This window comes from Nipponia nippon, unplaced genomic scaffold (genome assembly GCF_047370975.1).
Source record: "Nipponia nippon isolate SJK-2023a ecotype South Korea unplaced genomic scaffold, ASM4737097v1 scaffold_19, whole genome shotgun sequence".
Classification (NCBI taxonomy): Eukaryota; Metazoa; Chordata; class Aves; order Pelecaniformes; family Threskiornithidae; genus Nipponia; species Nipponia nippon.
The window spans coordinates 5,272,990-5,291,217 of NW_028262335.1; the positions used below are offsets into that span (position 1 = coordinate 5,272,990).

At 42.8% G+C, this 18,228-nt stretch overlaps 1 protein-coding gene and 1 long non-coding RNA gene across 9 annotated transcripts in view; one reads left to right on the forward strand and one right to left on the reverse strand.

The window, feature by feature from the left end:
- The window catches only part of RERE (arginine-glutamic acid dipeptide repeats), a 257,908-nt gene that overhangs the window by 193,456 nt on the left and 46,224 nt on the right, over positions 1–18,228 (forward strand). For all 8 annotated transcript variants that reach the window (XM_087755174.1, XM_087755176.1, XM_087755173.1 and 5 more), the window contains one exon: positions 7,908–7,988. In XM_087755174.1, coding sequence (XP_087611300.1) covers positions 7,908–7,988 — 81 coding nt within the window. The remainder of the gene's footprint in view (positions 1–7,907; positions 7,989–18,228) is intronic.
- Positions 263–7,632, reverse strand: LOC148056021 (uncharacterized). The gene is made up of 3 exons (XR_015704263.1): positions 7,224–7,632; positions 6,459–6,620; positions 263–1,166 (listed from the first exon to the last, which is right to left on the reverse strand). It is a non-coding gene; the product is annotated as an uncharacterized LOC148056021 (long non-coding RNA).

Here is an 18,228-nt window from a genome sequence, read left to right on the forward strand (position 1 = left end):
GCGATCCGATTGGGAAGGAAGGCACCTTTAAGCCTTTCAGCTGATATATTTCTTGTCCATTTGTTTACAGAGGATACTTGATCTTACAGGATATGGCCTAAGGAGTATGAGACTTTTACCACATGTAGATGACCAGCAATGCAGTCTGAAGAGGTGCTTTGAATATCCAATGAGAACACGAATGCCTTTTAATATAGATTGGTATCTAATGAATACCATCAAAATATTTTTGTTTTCCTATAATATCTTTGAGTAAGAGGACTTGGTGAAAAAGAATTTTATTTTCAAAGTACCACAAAGGTTAGAGGACAACTTTGTCTTGACACAATAGAATAATTTCATTAAAATAAAGTGACAAGAAAAATAAACAGACCAGTATCTATTAAAAGAAAGCTGAATTTGGCTTTAGTATGTATTTAGAACTAAGGTCACAATCTGCTGAATGAAGAAGCAAATTGAGTAAGTATATTTTGGAGGTAAGAGATGCTTTCAACCAAAAATAAGTATCTATACACGCACCCACATACATATATATGATTGTTCCCTTCCAGTCTTGCTCTACAAAATGATCACCTGCATGTGTGCCTTCTCTCTTGGACTGGAAGTCTGGAAACACTTTTGTGGCACAATTTGAGAAACATTGACCTGTTTACAGTCGCAAAAGGGGACTGTTAAAAAAACAAAACAAACAAAACCAAAAACCAAACCAATTTGTCTCAAAATCGGTTGCTTAAAAATTTGTAGTTTGTAATTGAGCAGCAAGAAGCGGCATTGCAGGGGTTGCCTGGCATTTATTGCTGTTCATGCTTCGCTGCCAGAGCTAGCTGGTGCAGCGTGCGGTGCGCCAAGGACAGCGAAGGATCTTCGCCTGCTGTTACTCCACAACTTTCTGCAAGCCAAACAGATCATGAAAGAGCTTGCGTGTATAGTGTCAGTAGTCATCAGAGCCCAGCCGTTCCCCTACAACAGAGGCCTCTTGCACCAGGGATTTGCAGTAAGTGGTTGCAGACATCTTCAAGCAGTTGCCAGACGGTGTGAACAGTTTCTCATACCTCTGTGTGGTTGTGTCAGAGAAGAGAGTAAGGTCCTTCAAATCATGACACGTGCTTCAGTGCAGCCTCTTCAGGGGGAGACTCTAAATCGCAAGCTGGTGACAGCCTTACCTCCTGCAGGAGCAGACAAAGTGCTGCGGTTAGAGATGGGACGGAGCAGTAAACTCAACCTAAGCGCATCTGAGATGGTGTAGGCTCAAGGCAGATAACGCTGAGGGAACAGTGGGAACATAGATATTTCTGCAAAGATCTGCTACTTCTGCTCACATGCTTGAGATCTGCACATATCTCTGATACAATGCCAAGGTCTGTGGAACAACACGCAGAGACATTTAGGGAAGGTTTATGGTGTCTTGCTATTAAACAAGTTTGCCAGCTAAGTCATTTTTGCAAGCTTGCTGTTAACTGATGTAACACACAACAGCACAGGTATCTAATGCTAAGGGTAAAATTGCTTGCTACTTCAAAATTAAATTCAAAGAACGTTACGGTAGTGACAGGAACCAATGAAATGAAGTTCAGATGAGGGTGAAGCATATCCTGTTCTCCCAGCAGCTGGGCATGTTAAAGGAACATAGCAGAGGCCTGAATGTAGATTTTTCTTGATAGTTCCTCTTTCCCCGTGGACTGATTTTTTTTTCTTTTTATTTTACAAAGGTTTCAGGTGAGCTTCATTGAGTCATCATGCTTGTTCCTCATTCTACATGCTACTGTCTAACCGAGAATATTGTGTTACCTTGGGACCAATCCTTGTCATGGCAAGTTGCTCTGAGGATGTGCATTCCCCTAGGCCAAGAAATTTCGGTGGAACGTCTCTCCCTTCTGCCCTAGAAAAGGGTCTTTTCCTCTCTTTTCTTTTGTAGCTTTCTCTCCTCTGTAGCTGGCAATTCGTGCATCTTAAAATTGTATTGTGGGGGTCTTTGGCCATCCTGTTCTCTCTCCGACAGGACAGAACATCTGTCCATCTCTCCACCTGCTTCTCCATCACGCAGCCTTCCTGGGCTCAGTGCCAGCGAGTGTTTTCCCCCAGCTCGCCCCAGGCTGCCAGTCCCCAGCCTGGGCTGTTTGAGAAGGCAGGACCGAGAGCAAGCCTGCCAGCTAGGGCTGGAAGGGGCTGGGGCATGGCAAGGGCATATCCATCCGACTGGAGCTTCCCATCCCCGCGAGACCTTCCCTTCCCTGGCCGCCGTCCTAGCTGGTGCAGTGTCTTAGGGCAGTTGGACTTTTTCTGGGTAAGAGCGTTCAGAGAACAAAGCAGCTTGTGGAAAGAGTTAACAGGCATGCTGTGGGTCTGCAGTGGTTTGGTGGGCTCTGAGAAGAGCTTGGATATGTGACAGCTGCGTTTTCTTAACTTCGTGTACCTCTTTTTGCCTTTGATGGAATTACTTACTGAGCAGTACTTAGTCCTGTGTGTTATTGAGCATACAGAATTCCTTTGAGGGACAGATACAATAACTACTAGCATCGTTTTCTGCTACAGCCAGGTATAGTTTGGTGAAAAAAAAAATGGTGAATAACACGAGTTACGTTTTTCTAAGAGATACCTGACGTCTTTAGGTTAAACTGTGTCTCTTCTTAAGGAAACTATCAGGATGATTCTGTTTCTAGAGGACAGTATACATCACTTAATGTTATCAGCAATTGCCTTTATTTGCACTGTACACACATAAGCAAAATATAATGTTAAAACTCAGCCAAGCTTTTAATAAAATGTACTCTGTGCACTGAAATTCAGCTGGTGTGCATATACAATGTCTGCATGCTAAAAAATTGTTTGGGGCAATCTATAAATGTGCTGCACATTTAACAGAAGTTTTGCAGATATAACCAGATCTCATTTTCTTTTCAGAACAACTGCCGTAATTTTTCATCTTGTGAAATTTAGAAATAAAGACGCTTTTATGCATTTAGTGTTTATTTGCTGTTAACTATTAAAACCCTGTAGATTTTCCTACTGTATTTACTATAGAACTTAAAAAGGCATATTAAATATGGAAGGTGGTGAAAACTTCAATTGGCATCTGCCTAGAAAACCTTGGGCCTTTCAAAACATGCACTGTACCTACTGCTTTCATGATAGCAAAATCTTCTATTTTTATATGCTCATAATTAAGGAAAAGGTTGAGAGAAGAACTTGCTGTTCTTGGACATAGTCTAAAGAGGAGATTTTTTTTAGAAAGACTGAGGGGGAATAAAAGTCCTTATTTCCTGGATTAAGAAGGAACAGAAAAGGCTCTGTGTTTGTAAATATACTGCATTACAACACGCTCTTCACTAATTAACCAGGTGGGAGTCATGGGAAGGGAATGAAATAGCACATGGATTTTCTTAGAGAAAATATATTTGATCTAAACCTGATTGAAGCATCACCTCAGAAGACACATACTAGTAGCAGTTAAGAATTTACCGTTTTATCAGTCGTCCTGCCTTTCTGAGGCCCATGAGGTTTCAGTTGGAAACTCTTAAGCTGATTAAACAGGCTGTTTTGTACTAGATGTTATTCTTGCATGCTTTTAGAAACAGCTTTGTTTTAGATTTCTGCAGTAAAGAAGAAAACTGAACTGGGAACCTCAGTTCCCTGTTAAAACCTGGGGTGCTGAATTTCAGCATGCAGCAGCAAATTTTTCCTGCCAAGCTGTAATCTCTTGATAATAGAAACCCTGACGCATAACCTTAACTACAGCTTTGCAATGGCATTATCATCACATTGATAAACATGCCATCTGAGCTCTGTTAGTCAGAACATAATGGCTTTGTGTATCTTGTCATGATATTTGTTTCTTGGGATAAAATATGGGACCTGCAAGTAACACACATGCAAACATTAACATGCTTGTTCCTTGTGCTTCCTTGGTTATTTATGGCTCCCTGTTTACGCATTGTAGCAGGATGCTGCAGAATCCAATACATTTCATTGGGGCAGCTCAAATTATAAAATGGTATTAGGAGACCTTGTGTTGTGGCTGGTCAATAGCCATGGTAACCACTTCGGGGGATGTAACTGCGTCGTCTGTCAACACTGACTGACTGAGCAAGCCACGGGGTTTCCTAATGCCACTCCACAGCAATAATGATCCGTAGCATTTTTTTAATTGTGTTACAGTTGGTCTTCAGTGAGCAGTACAAACAGCAACAGAATTCTGTCAGAAGTAATGTTTTAAAGTTAAACATAAGTGTAAAATTGAAATGATTATCTGAAGTTTTAGAAGTACAGAACTTGGGCTTTTAAGCCATCGTGCTCTAGAGCCACTTCTGCTCTTTATCAAAACTTTTCTCGTGCATCCCTAGGCTTAAGCCTCCTTGTTCCACCAGCCCTGTATTGTGAGACTATTTTAATTCAGCAGCTGTCATTTTCAGATGCCTTTTGTGAGCAGTGCAACATCTCCTGCACCATTAAAATGCAGACATAAAATTTGTTGCATGTCATTTGTGCAGAGCAGAGAAAATTTAAACTGTGTTATGCAGTCTGTTTTATGAGACGCTGGGGAGCAACAGGTCACTTCTGATTTGGTGTGCAACTATTTAGTTCTTTTATATTTAAAAACATTTAGAGGTCTCTATTGTGCTTGACTTGGAGAAAAGAAGTAGCTGATCTTGCTGCAGGCTAAGGGAGAACTGAACGTGATGCCTGAATTAGTGGAAGACTAGAATAGGGAGGAAAATCTAAAGAAGAAAATGTTTTAAAAAAAAACCTTGTTAAGCTTTAGGATTTCTGTCTAAGTTTCTGAAACTAATTTTTGTGTGCTTTGTTGTTCTTTGTGTATTAAGAAGTGGCTCTCTTGCCTTTCAATAGAGGCATGCAACTATTTTATAGTTGGGTATCTTGCACTGCCTCAATGGCCTAGTGATAATGCTGTATGACACAGATAAAGGTGACAGCATAATTGGCCAAAATTTCAGAATGCCAGAAGGATTGACTTCATTCATATTTGGAAATTGGGAACAGCGTTTCAAGCTCCCTCTAACTGTGTTATTCAGATAGGCTGTTTGCTAGGCTTACGTTCCCAGTAGGGATTTTTGATATCTCATGAATTCAAAAGAAAACAGTTTGTCATAGGCTTTTTTTTAATACAGAGTTGAATCACAACACAAAACAAAGGTAAAACAGTTTGGTTAAACGGAATCTTAAAAAAGAAATGAAATGGTCCCCTGAGAATTCAGATGCACCAAAGTAAGTTTTTGGCAAAATGAGGAATAGAGAATCAGGGCTTTTCATTTTATGCAGTGGACCAGATTGCTCTCTCGTATTTCCCTGTGCTTTTTCATCCATGGTTGGAGTGTTCCAGCTCTGGTTTCTTTCTATTCCCCTACAGCTTTTTATGTCGGCTTTTCCTATATATGCTCTGTTAACTGATGCTGCAAAAGCACCGCACCTCTGATGCAGTCCGCGAGGCAGCGATGTCAAAGCCAGGAACTGAGCTCCATCGTTTAGAATCTGAGTTCCCTTTGGATTGCCTGTTTTTAAATGTTTCTTGATTTAGTTGATTTTCATTCTTTGTGATAAGCTGCAGATGGGAATTATATTGCTCTTTGGGATGTTGGGAGTGGTATGAGGGCAGGGTTGTTTGCCTTGTTGCTGCTGCCATCTTCTCTTGCCCAGAAGCATGAGAGAAGAGGGATGCATATGGTGCCAGGGGAGGGATTGTCCCCCCCTCAGCGTAATGAAAATTCCTTGTCATTCCCGTGGTAAAAAGTGAGAAGGATGCGTGTGCACTAGTGACCAGTTACACATTGTAGGCAGTCTTGGTATCTTGCTCTGTAGATACTTGTGTGACTTCCACCTGTGAATGGGGGGCTGGTACCTTGCTATTAGTAAAGTTTTCCTTGTTCAGGAGCCCGAGCATCCCTGTCACTGAGCTCTTAAACCCCTGAGTGCTCTGCTCGCTGGTTTAAAAGGAGCAGATGGGTATGAGCAAATCGTACACTGGAAGGGACTGTGATCTCAAAGCGTGTGCAACTGGTGGTTAATGCTTGTCTCCGTGCCCCCAGGCATGTTCTTGGCGAACCCTAGCAGTCTTGCTGGTTTTGAGGGTCAGGGTTAGGTAAGGATAGATCCCTGTGGGAGCATATCTGCAAAGTAATATGCATGAGGTTCCAAAGAGACTGCTCACTCGTATTCAGCATTGTGGTGGGAGCTTACAAGGTGTACAGAGCACTATTTCAGTAGTGAATTACCCTTTCTGGGATTCCTTATCCACTTCGCTATATGGAAGCCTCTAATCACTTGCCCACCTCCTTCAAGTAGATGTTTGCAAGAAGATGTGGTCCAAAATGCATTAAGCCAACTCGATATGTTTCTTTTTAGGGCATTACTAATTCTCATCTCCCCCAGAATGTTAGGGCCCATATGCTCAACATGGCTCATCTTTTTTGAAGGCAGAATTTGGTATTTGCTAGCGTTTATACCTGTACGGTTATTACAGAAAAGGAAAAAGTCCTCAGGACTGGCCCTTCCAAAAAGAGGCACTCTTGTGTTTGGTCTTGATCTCCTGCTACTGATTCATGGTGGTGCGATGCTGGGGTAGAGGTGAGACTGGTCCTGGAGCTGCAGGCTGAGATGGCAGCAGGCTGCAATAGATTTACCGAATAATAGATATAGATATATGAAATATTTACCAGTGCTGGCCCTGGAAAGAGAGGAGGAGGGGAGCGAGCGATGCTTACAGCTGGAGGCTGAAGAGTTATCGGGGGGGGGGGGGGGGGGGGGGTTGCAGAGGGGAAACACGAGTGCGAGGGGCAGCTGAGGGGGGACCGACCGGAGAGCGAGGAGGGGCAGCCGAGGGGTGCGGCAGAGGAGAGCCGGCAACTGGCAGGGGCGAAGGACGCCAGGCGGCTGCGGAGCCCGCGGGGAGCGGCGGGCGTTAATCCGCGGCCGCTTTGGCGGGGCTTTCCCGGGGGCGCGGGGGCCCGGGGCGGGGGGGGCCCGGCGATCCAGGCCGCCTTTTGCGGCGCGCCCCGCGGGTGCCGCGCCGCCCAGCCCCGCCGCGATCACATGCTGGGCGGCCGCGGCCGCCGCCTCCCTCCTCCCGCCCGGCCCGGCCCTCCGCGCCGCTCGCCTGGCCGCGCCTCGGCTCCTCCGCTCGTCGCGCCGCGGCTCCGCTCGCCTCCCCGCCCGCGCCGCAGCCCCGGCCGCCCGCCATCGCCGCGGGGCCGCCCCGCCGCGCTCCCTACCTGCGCCTGCCCCCCGCCGCCGCCGCCGCCGCCGCCGCCGCAGCCCTGTCCCGCCGGGCGCGGCCCCGGCCCCCGCGGGCGGCTGCGGGGCGAGAGGAGGAAGCGCCTCGGCGCGGCGAGCGACCGCCGACCGCTGCGAGCCGCCGAGGGGGAGCGGCGGCCCCGCTCTCGCCTGGCGCGGGGCCGGCCCGGGAGCCGCCGCCGCGCTCCGCCGAACCCCGGGCCGGGGGCGGCCGGGGGCTGGCGCCTGCGAGCCCTCGTTAACCCCTGCGGCGCCTCCTCCGGAGTCACTTCCCTCCCCCGAAAACCGGCGTTGCGTATTTTCCCCTCGCCTGCTGCTGCTTAGTTGAAAAACAGACTTCAGAAGAGACGTGCGGCAGAACACTTCGGTCGTTTCGGAAAAGAACTGACTGTGGTACTGACTTCTGGTTTGGTTTTTTTTTTTTTTTAAAGCTTCAAATGTTGGAAGTTTGACATGGAAGGGAATGTGGTTCGAATTTTTCGGTATCTTTTCAAAGCCTTTTTTCCCCTGTCTGTTTTCAGTTGCTGTGCGGGTATACGTTCTCTTCTATCGACAGTGCTTGAGCTGAGAACATTGTTTGGCTGTTGTGCTGATTAACAAGATTTTTTTTTTTTTTTCTTTTCCTTCTGCTGACATACTATTTTTGTTATCTTTTATCACAGAAACGTTTTATTAAGGGGTTGAGGCAGTACGGCAAGAACTTCTTCAGGATCCGAAAGGAGTTGCTTCCAAATAAGGAGACTGTAAGTACATTTGGACTTTATGTAATTTGCTTTTTCTCTTGCTGCTTCAGTGTTTGATCTTACGAAACTATTTCCTTTTCACCCTGAACTGAATTCTCTGCAAATAAATGGAAGAGAAATCCGCAGCCAGAAAAGGTAGCTGTAATTTTTAGTGCGGTTTTTAGGTCTTGCTGTACAAGAGATGTTACATAAAATAGTCGTCGCTGCTGGACGGAGTCACTAAGGTTGGACAAAGTGTATTTATGGAGACCAAATCTAATTTTAAATTCTGACATGATGGGATAATACATTTATGTCACCCAGTTGGGCTCAAATGGCAGCAGGTAATTAAAGAAAGCCTAAACCAAAACAAAATCTAATTGAATCTGGAAGACTGAGGTATGTGCCTGCTCCTAGACCTGCAGAATTTGGTTGTTGTATTTAACTCTTCACCTTCCTGAAGCATGTGGACAGCAAGCGTGTAGCTTCGTTTCGGAATTGATGGGTGGCTTAGTACTCTACTGAACTTGGTAAAGCTTGCATAGCTGTCGTTCTGCTGGAAATCCCGGCAAGTGCTTAGGAGGAAGATGGACAGGGAGGAGTGGTTGACTTCTTCAAAGGAAAGAGGGTTTGGGAAGCCTTGGGAATCTAGTTACTTTTCCATTAGTCCTAATTGCCAAGCTTCTCTAGAAGCTTCGGTTTCTGTTCTGCAGGTGTCGTTTAGCTGTGGGGAGGGTGGTTCTGGAAAGCAGTTTTCATATTTGTTCTGAATTTAGAAGGGAGATAACTCGGTGAAAATTGAGTTAGACTATTTTCTAGTGATGTGTTAGTGATTGGAAGACATTTATTTAAAGCATAACTGGTTGTTTAGGCTTATCTCTGTGTGGAATTTGGATGTTCAGTGGGGAAGAACATTACTGTAAAAACATTTTAAAACCTATCGCTTACTGTAGGACGTTTCCATTCTCTTCTGAGATGTTCTTGTGAGGCGATGCTGTGATACCACGATCTTTCATTAGTAAATAGTTAGTGACACTGCATAAGTCAAATAGAAAGGGGAGGATGAAATGGTTCCTGGAGTGCCTCAGTTGGTGTATGTGCTCGCTGATTCTCCCATTGGGAATGATGGGAAAACTTAATTACCGGTCAGGTGTAGGTAGACTTTGCTTTAGTATCCTGTTGGATTTTGAGGCATGAAGGCCCAGCGTTGGAAAGATGACAGCTTAGAAGGAATGTCGAAATGGTCCGCTTCTCAGCAACATCTAACAAATCCAGCACATAGCTTAAGCGGTCCTTTCCTCTTTTCTTTAAAGTATCTCCTAGCAATGTATTTAGAACCAATGGGCGTTTACTTCAGAAATTAATTCTGCTGGTGGTAAAGTTTCTGAGAGGCGAAAGTACTCTTCTAAAGTTTGAATTACAGCAACTATGAAATACGCTTTTAAATACAAAATGTCTCTTTCTGAGAGAGAAAAACAGTTTGCAGGAGAAAGGAAAAGAAGAACTACAGAACTGAGAGCTGGGGGCAGGTGTCTGACCCTGTTTGTACCACTTGACTTCCACACTTGAACTTGGGTATCGGGCCTAAGGCTTTTCGTAAAAGTTTTGCAAGTCTGCAAGTGGTGGGAAACTTTATATAAGCTATCATTTTTCAAGTTTTACAGTTTTGTTTCATTACGTCTAAATTTTTAGTATAGAGAAGAGTAACTATTAAGTTTGAGCAACTGGGAAGCAGTGTGTTGATGGTTTTGAGCAGGCTTTTTTAGCCCCTAGTGGTAACTGATCTACAAATAACCTTTGACCTACAACGGATTGTTTAATCTCTGTTTCCTATTTTTGTCACAGGTCTCGTTCTGCTTTCTTTTCATTCCCAGTCTTTTTCAGACAAAATTTACAGCAGTTTTGCTGTAGCAGGACACGCAGAATAAAGGCTGCAGTAAATAATATTTGACTCTCCAGTTTTGCTTTTTCTCCTTAAAGTGGAATAATGAATAATGTAAATTACAAGGCTGTGGAATTAGTCTGTCTGTATTTTTTTCATCAGCAGAATAATTTCAGATACTTTGCCTGCCATTTTTCTATTGCAGTGTGAAGTAACCCTCTAGCAATTCCAGAAACGCTAGAAAAAAAGGCCTTACTTTCCTGTTTAGCCACCATATTAACATGAGGTGAAACTCTAAAAATTATTATATGGACGCAGAAGCACTACAGCAACTCCCAAGTTCTGCAAAAGCTACTTGAAAATGAGTCAGGGGCATTCTTGAAGTGACTTGTCCTAAATGGAAACCAGGCTGTAGGTGAAAACATCCTGCACGTTTCTAATTTATGAGAGTTTACCTTACCGGTCACTGAAGCCTGTGGGGAGGGGAGCCAGGGTTTTTGCCTCTCTGCAAAACGCACTTAAAGTTAAATCTCCTTATTATCATGCTTCTTGTATAACGTGTGCCTTTTCTAGACACATATTTATGCTACTTTCACTGGGGGAGAACTCCTCCTAGTATTGCCTTAAGCCCGGCGCTTGGAAGGTTGCAGTAGTGGCAGATAAGTAATACAACAGAAATACAAAATTATTGTAGAGACTGGGCCTCTTTTATGTTAAATCAAGCTGATGCTGCTGTACAGGAAGTCAGAATATAGGGGTGAATATGACGTCGTATTTCTCTTGCAGCATTGGGAGGTGTAAAGTGGCCATGGTGAGAGATGAGAATTACGCCGTGCTGTACGAAGTTTTCACAAGCATGTTAAGGGATCTCCTATTCGAGTTGTCCCTTTGCTATTTTTTTTCCTCTCCACAGTTAACGTACCGTATCTTCTAAGAAAACCCTGTATTTGTCGATGTGTGTGTTAACTAGTTTAACGTAGTTTTTCAACAATTTTTCGTTGTTTCTTCTAAATGAATAACCAGCAAGAAAAAAATCTTTATGAAGGAAAATATTTACTGCATATCAAAACTGTGTGTTTGTTTAGGTCTCCACTCTTCTAATTTATTTCAAATTTTCAGTTTATTTCAAAGTTTATGTCCGAGAGGCGTTTCCCGTGGGCAGGAGTGTCAATAGCTGTACCATTCTCTTCAAGCTTTTATAAGCAAGAGGCAGAGCAACTAAAATCAGCTCTCAGTTGAGCTGGCCCTCTGCTGAAATGGGAATGCTGAAACGGCTCAGGGAAAGCCAGCAGTTTTAAGGCCGGATCAGTCAGTGTTAACCTTGTGATACTCTGAATAAAAAGTGCTTCCATGCAGATGAGCTTAAATAAAACTTTGGAAACTTCCTTGGGTTTCCATTGAACTCTGTCTTAAATGGCTTTCTCTTAGTCAGTTATGGCTGTAGTTGGATGGCACAGCTGAAGTACCCTGCTCTCGTTTGGTTCATGCTTAGCAGCACTTTCGATTCTTCTACATGGTAAGCAGAGAAATAAATTTTGGAGGCACTTATGTGACGTGAACGGTTTTCATTAATAACTTTCATTTGAATTTGTATGTTGTGAGAATGCAAGGTACACAGCTGGCAACAAGTTTTCTGATTTGGCTTTAAATGTGTTTCCCCCCTGCCCCCCAGTTTTGGGTTAATTTGCTAAAACTTTGTGGTAATATGGGATTTTCAGAGTATTTAAAATTCTCCTGCTCTGAATTCTTTAGGTGATTACCTTGAGCTACTTGAATTGGAGAGTTTTAGAAGCACTAGCATTGTGATAGGCCTGAGATAAATGTACTTAAATGCCTACAAGGTTGGGGATTGACTTACTGTGTTCTTGTAAGTAGCTTAACTCTGTGTTAGTGACATGCAAAAGGTAAATAGAAACATGGAATGAAGGCGAGCGGGAGCAGAGCAGTAATTCCCAGTCGGAGGAGGAGGAGGAGGCCAAGTGGCGGTGCCAGCTTGCTCAGGTTTAGAGCTGGGTCCTGTTGCGCTCAGCCTACCCTTGCGCTGGTCGCTCAAACGCTTCTGAAAGCTTCGGCTAGGGTGCAGTTTCAGTTTGCCTGAACTATTTAAGGCCACGGTCCCAGAAGAAAGATTTGCTTTCCTCTGGCTGGAATTCCTGCAGCCTGCTTTATGTCAGATGTGTTGTCTGACCTGCAGAACTCAAACATCTTACCTGGGTTCGTTAGCCGCTAGGAATGGAGGGGGATGTATGTGATTGTCCCTTTGGCAGCCTTACATAGGTGTAAGAATAATACCATATTACACCGTTAGCTAGCCATGGCATATGCTGCAATTGAATTGAGGCTTTGGAAACACTGTCTTTCATGGGAATAGGCCCAAGTACTTTTGACCTCTTTTACCTGTTCTTAAAACTGGGGATGACACCTATCTGAATGTTCTGAGGTTCTCCAATGACTTCTACTGAATTCTTCAGGGAAGGTTTATGGTACAGTGACTGTGACCGTGGTCTAATTGTCTGCTTGGCTTTTTTCTGGCAGGCTGAAGCTCCTTAGTGAGTCCTGTAGAGCTGCTTGCTTAGTGAGAAGCCTAAAAAGAGGACAGTGAATCTTTGTGGAGGCATGCAGACTTTGGTCTGATTTTGTTTTGAATTTCCCTGTCGAGCACATAGGTATCTTTGGCGTGTATGATTTTTGGTTTGGCTGCTTAGCAAGAGACGTCAGAGTGCGATCGAAAGGTCTTGCCTCTGGGTGGATGCTTCTGTATTTAGCTTTAAAACACAGTGTAAATAGAAGTCATGAATATCAGTTGTTTTCCTTAGATCAGAATACCTATTTATGCGTGTAAGAACTATATATGCATCACTTTCTTCTTTAGGAAAAATATTCTCTCTTCTGATAGTAGAATCCTTCTGTCCAGATTAAATGCTGTTGGAATTTATCTCGGAGACTAAATAAACTGTGCTCTGTTAATGTTAGGAGACAAAATGAGCGCAGCGTGCGATTTCAGCATAAACTTCTGTTTAATTTTAGATTGGGGTTTAGATAAACAATTTTATTCTTGCCTCATTAACGCTTAATCTTGTGTTACATAATGTACAATATTGGCTTCCTGAGTGGCTCTTAAATATAGTGCAAATGTGTAGCAGCTGAAAGGTCACTGCAGTTACCATGTGTGCAGGCTGGCAAGGTGTTTGTCCTCTCCGAGGACAGACTGTATACTATTCGCATCAACAAACAGCCTCAGTAATATTTGTGCAAAATTCTCATGAGCATATGAAAGGTAAAAGATTCTCCCTCGACGTTAGTGTTCAAATAGCAGTTTTCCTTTGATCAGAAGAGGGGAATAATTAGGTGAATATATTTTGGTCTGTTAGTATAAAGTGATTAGTTAGCCCTACGTTGGCTTTTTAATGTTTGCATTTAGTGGCATAAGTTATTTGTACCAATAGCTGAGTTTGTGTCTGTGGCACGGGCATTATCGCTGTGCTCCTTTCCCGAAGGAAATATATTTTATTTGATGGTATATTCCCCTAATGATAGGATATTCATACATTGCATAGGCAAGGCATATTATTTTCTGACTTGTCTTTGCTGCAGGAGTGTTCAGAAAGGGACAAGCTATGTAAGCCTTTTCTGTTTGAAAGCTGAACCTTTTTTCCTTAATAACTTGTTCTAGCCTAGATGCAGTCAGAGCTGAAATTTTCCATTAGAGTTTGAAGTGACTGCCAACATAAACAGCCACTGCTTCTTTTCATTTCATCTCTGCTCGCTGCTGCTAGTGCTTCCATTGCATGGATGTTACAGTTGGAGGGTTTTGTTCTTGTTAAAACAGGGAGTATAGGCTTCACGTTTAAAAAATGATAGCCTAAGACTTTTTTTTTTTCTTTAGTCGTAGCAGCTATCCTACTGGGCTTCAGTCCATTTTGAAAAATGGGCAGAGGCATCAGTTAGTTGCTTTTCCTGTGTAAGTGAAACCATTGATTCATTTGCATAGCAAACTCTTCTGTAGGGAGCATGTTGCCTTTTTTTTTTTTTTCCTTTTTTCTTTTTTTTTGAGTGTGGCCATCTTAGCTGATTGAGGGAGAACACTAAATTAATACGTTTGGCTTTAAGGTAAAGCACTGTAGTGAGGAGGCATACAGTAATTCAGTTCACGCTTCTCACCAGGAGCAGAATAAGTAAGCCAAAGAATTTAATGAAATGCTGAGCTCATAGGAGCTGAGCTCAGATGGAGATATTCCTAAATTTAAGTGGCTCTGAGCTGAAAGCTGAGTAGAGCTGCCAACTGTATACTTTATTGGACAATCCTGGGCCACAGTTCCAGCTTCACGGTTTATATACCATGCGTGTTCCTTTTCAGTTTTTTGAGTTTCTTCTTTTGACTTAACATACCCTGAAGGTATATATTGCTTATCTCTTAAATCCTTGCTCTGTGAACTGCCTCTTTACATTGACTGTTCACTTTCAGGGCCCAGTGCCACTAGTGTGTGGTCATCTGATTAATGACGATGGCTACATCTTCCAGAGACCAAGATACCCTTTCGCATACCTGTGTGTCTCGATTTCAGCTGAAGCAAGTAAAACCAAAGCAAGAAAGTACCTGATGTGCTTTGTTTTCATTTGGTTTAAATCTCTTAAGCTTTCTCTTAAGAGAATAAGATAATTTATTTTCAGTTGTATTATTTTACTTTTCTATTCTAAAGGTAACTTACAATGTCATCAGCTCAAAAGCTGGGCTGCTTATTTGAGTTTCTTACTAAAAACCTTTGGAGGTGAAGAGCATAAAACCAGAAAGTGTATTCACTGTGCCAAGTGGACTCCAGAATTGCGTTTAGCATGGGTAATAAATCAACTCTGCACTCTAGTGGTTTTTTTTTTATTATTTTACATTACAAGATTGAAACTCATTGTTTATTTTTCTCTGAAGGTTTAGAGGTAGATAGGGGTAAAATATTCTTGCAAGCAAAAGAGGGCCATTAGGCAATTGCATTGAGTTCTGTCAGAGAGCCAAAAAGGACAATTTCTGCTTTGTAGCGAAAGGTATGTAGTTGAAGATCTAAGCCAAGGTTATTTGGGAAATTGGTACAATATTGTCTGAGTCTTCCTCAACAACTGAGAGAACACAATGCTTCTGTGACCCCTCGTAGTTCTCTTACACTGCATTTCCCTTACCTTCTGTTTATAGTTCACCACCATAAGGGATTTTGTTTTGTTTATTTTCTTATTGTGAATTCTCTTTTTTTGCATCTCTGCTGAAGGGTATGTGTGGCTCTGGTTAAAACGTTTTTGCTCATCAACAGCTGTATACTTTTTATTCTGTATTTTTCTTTCCCTATGAGAAAAGATATTGGTTCTTGTTCTTTTGTAGCAGTTGTCAGATTGTATCAAATACTCAGACATCAACCCTAAGGTCCTATTAATCTCAGGTACATAAAATAGGTATCGATTTGAGAATTTGTGCAGTTTATTTTCATGGTTGACTGTCCTATCCTGGCAAGATTCTTTTCCACAGATGCCATGCACCAAACCCTTCATGTTGTTGGTTTCCCATCCAGTTAGCGACTGAAGATCTGCTTTAAAACTTGAAGATGGCTTTCAGAAAGGCAAAAATAAAAAAGTTATATAAGCAACAGTGATGTTTGTGGGACGTCCTGTCCTAGAATGGTGCTAATGTTATAAAATTGGGGTAACTCCTTGAAGAAATTAATCTGCGTAATCCTGCCTGGTGTCTGATTTTTGAAATGGCTTAATAGAGAAACATCCTCCACGTAATCCGCTCTGTGGTACTAACTCACAGACCCACAACTGATACCTGAGGATCTCAGGATCTTTAATCCTAATCCTAATGTACAGCACTGTTGGGTACAGAGTTGAAGTTTTCACAAGTTAAGAGCTGGGTCAGAAGCAAACCTAGCGACTTGCTCAGGGAAGCTGAAAACTTCTGTGGCAAAGCAGGAAGATGAGCCTTGATGTCCTTTGTAATAGTTGCGTTGATGTAAAAATGGTGTTGCACTAATCTCATCCTGCAAGGACTTGATTTAATCTGTGAAAGATATACATGAATCCATGGCTTTGTTTTAGGGCCAATTAGAGATTTCTGCTACGCATGAACGTGACATTCTGAGACAGATGGTATTGTCTGTTTGGGGGGGCGGGATGGGACCAAAGGGGACGACACAGTGCAAGTCTCTTTGGAAGAGCAACATATCAGTGGTGAATATATGCTTCAGATGGTGTCTACTTGGTGCTGGTTAGTCCCTCTTTCTTATCTATGTGATGGGAATGCTAAATTTTAAAAATCCTGTACGGAGCAGACAAAGGAATCCTTTTTAAAAAGGGGTTTTAGAAAGGAAAGATGTGGAGACAAGTGGTTTGGTTGGCAAGTGGTGAGTTTTATGGCAATTGCTCAAGTCTGAGATACTGAAAAACAAACTGCAGCGAAACTCAAGCAGATTTTGCCGCTAATTCAACTTCTGTGTTTAAACTTGGTGTTTATGGCCTGTATGTAATTGGTTTTCTGATTTTGTGTGTGTGTATTTGGATCAAGCTTCATCCTTAGTTATCCGCTGGAAGCCAGGACAGACTGCTCTCAGACAGTTTTTGCCAGACTGGTGGCTTGCTTACATTTGAGAAGCAAGCATTCTGTCCTGCTACTTGTTTTATCTTCTCCTCAGCACCCACACTGCTTGCTTATCCTAGTCAGGGATAATGAAGATTAATTACAAATGTACCATGAAGGGGAAAAAAAAATGGAGCTGGGGCAGCTAGATTGTAGCTAACATAGCTGAGGGTGTTATCTAGGTGTTGTCCCAAGTGGTGCCATTTCATGTATGTATTTACAGTGTGTGAGAGAGAGAGATTACAATTCAAAAGGTATGGCAGCAGTCGTCTTTGAATTTTCAAGTTCAAGAAGAAAATAAATATGAACAGCTTTGACCTGTCATGTTACAGGAGAGTCAGGGTGATCTGGAGTGCTTAGTAGTGCAAAGCCGTTTTCGGTTCCTTAACACAGACATTCATAAAATCGTTGTCCAGGTTGTGTGGGGTTCAATAGAGCAAGACATTTAGGGGCAAAAGATGGTGTACCAGGAAAAAAAAAAAATCATCTGTTGGCAGAGAGTAAGCTATACTTTTAATGCGTCTTGCCTGCCACACTGAGCATGAAATTAACTTTCTTCTTCTACAACAGATCATTGGCCTTAATCGTTGCTTCCTGCCCCAGATGGCACCGTAAGAACGGTGTCTACAGTGTTCTTTTGGCATAGAGTCAGCCCCCAAATACATTATTCAGTCTTAAATATCCTGTAATATGCTGCTATAACTGTACTGTGAGAACAAGACAATAACAACTTCAGTAGACAGATGCACTCATTTTGTCATTTTTGTTTCAAGCCAGCTGTAAAAAAGAAGCAATGCTTGATTACTATTTTTTGTTGGGTTTTTGTTGTTGTTGTTTGTTTGTTCTTGCCAAGGAAAACTCCCAGGAATTACACAGATTGCGGAATAAACTGAGAACGGGGAGTTTAAGGATAGTGGATTTTGTTTAGAAGGGCTGTGCCATAGGGGAAACTAAGGCAGTTTGTGGCTAGAACAGGCTCTGTAAGCCTCGTACTTGAAGAAACATTTAATATCACAAGCTGAAATCTGCTATGTTTGCTTTTGTTTTGTTTCCCCTTTCTATTTTGTATCTGAAAGAAAAATGCTTAGGAGTATGATAGAATTCAAGTTCTCAGGACATAAAAATGCTAATGATTCCTCATAAGTGACGGTGGTGTTCTTTTGGGTAAACATCTACTGCTTTTATCACGGCAGCAGGTAAGGGAAGAGGCCTGCTCTGCAAGGTGTTCGGTTGGTAGGAGGAAGGCTGCAAACCCGAACCGTAGCCCTGTATACGTGTGTACGATGGTGGATTTATAGTGGGGGATTCCTTTCCCTGCCAAGACGTAGAATGTATTTTCAGGCACCTTAATGTCTTCGGGTATGTGGAAAACAAAGGTAATGAAGCTGTGAGCCATGTGAAATGCTTAGGCTTTGGGTTTCCCATTCCTGCTTGTGGGCAATAAGTATCTTGCAAGGCTGGGGTCCACCATTTGTGCTGTTTGTGCATTTTGCTTGGAGTAAAAGGGGGCTCCCGCTGCTGACTGTGCCTCCGACGTTGTCCCAGGTGGAACGCCCTTCTTATGCTGCAGCGTCACGCGTTCTGCAGTAAAGAAATCCGAGACACTGCTTCACTTCTTGCTTTTAGTCTAGTTAAGGTGCAGGTAGTGTCGCGTCAAGCATTGGGTAGTCAAAGCAGGTTCCACAGAAAACTTTTTGCTTTTTGCGTCTCTTATTTTTTGAAAATCTTAGAGTGTTGATAGGTGTGTTTCCTTCTGATTTAGA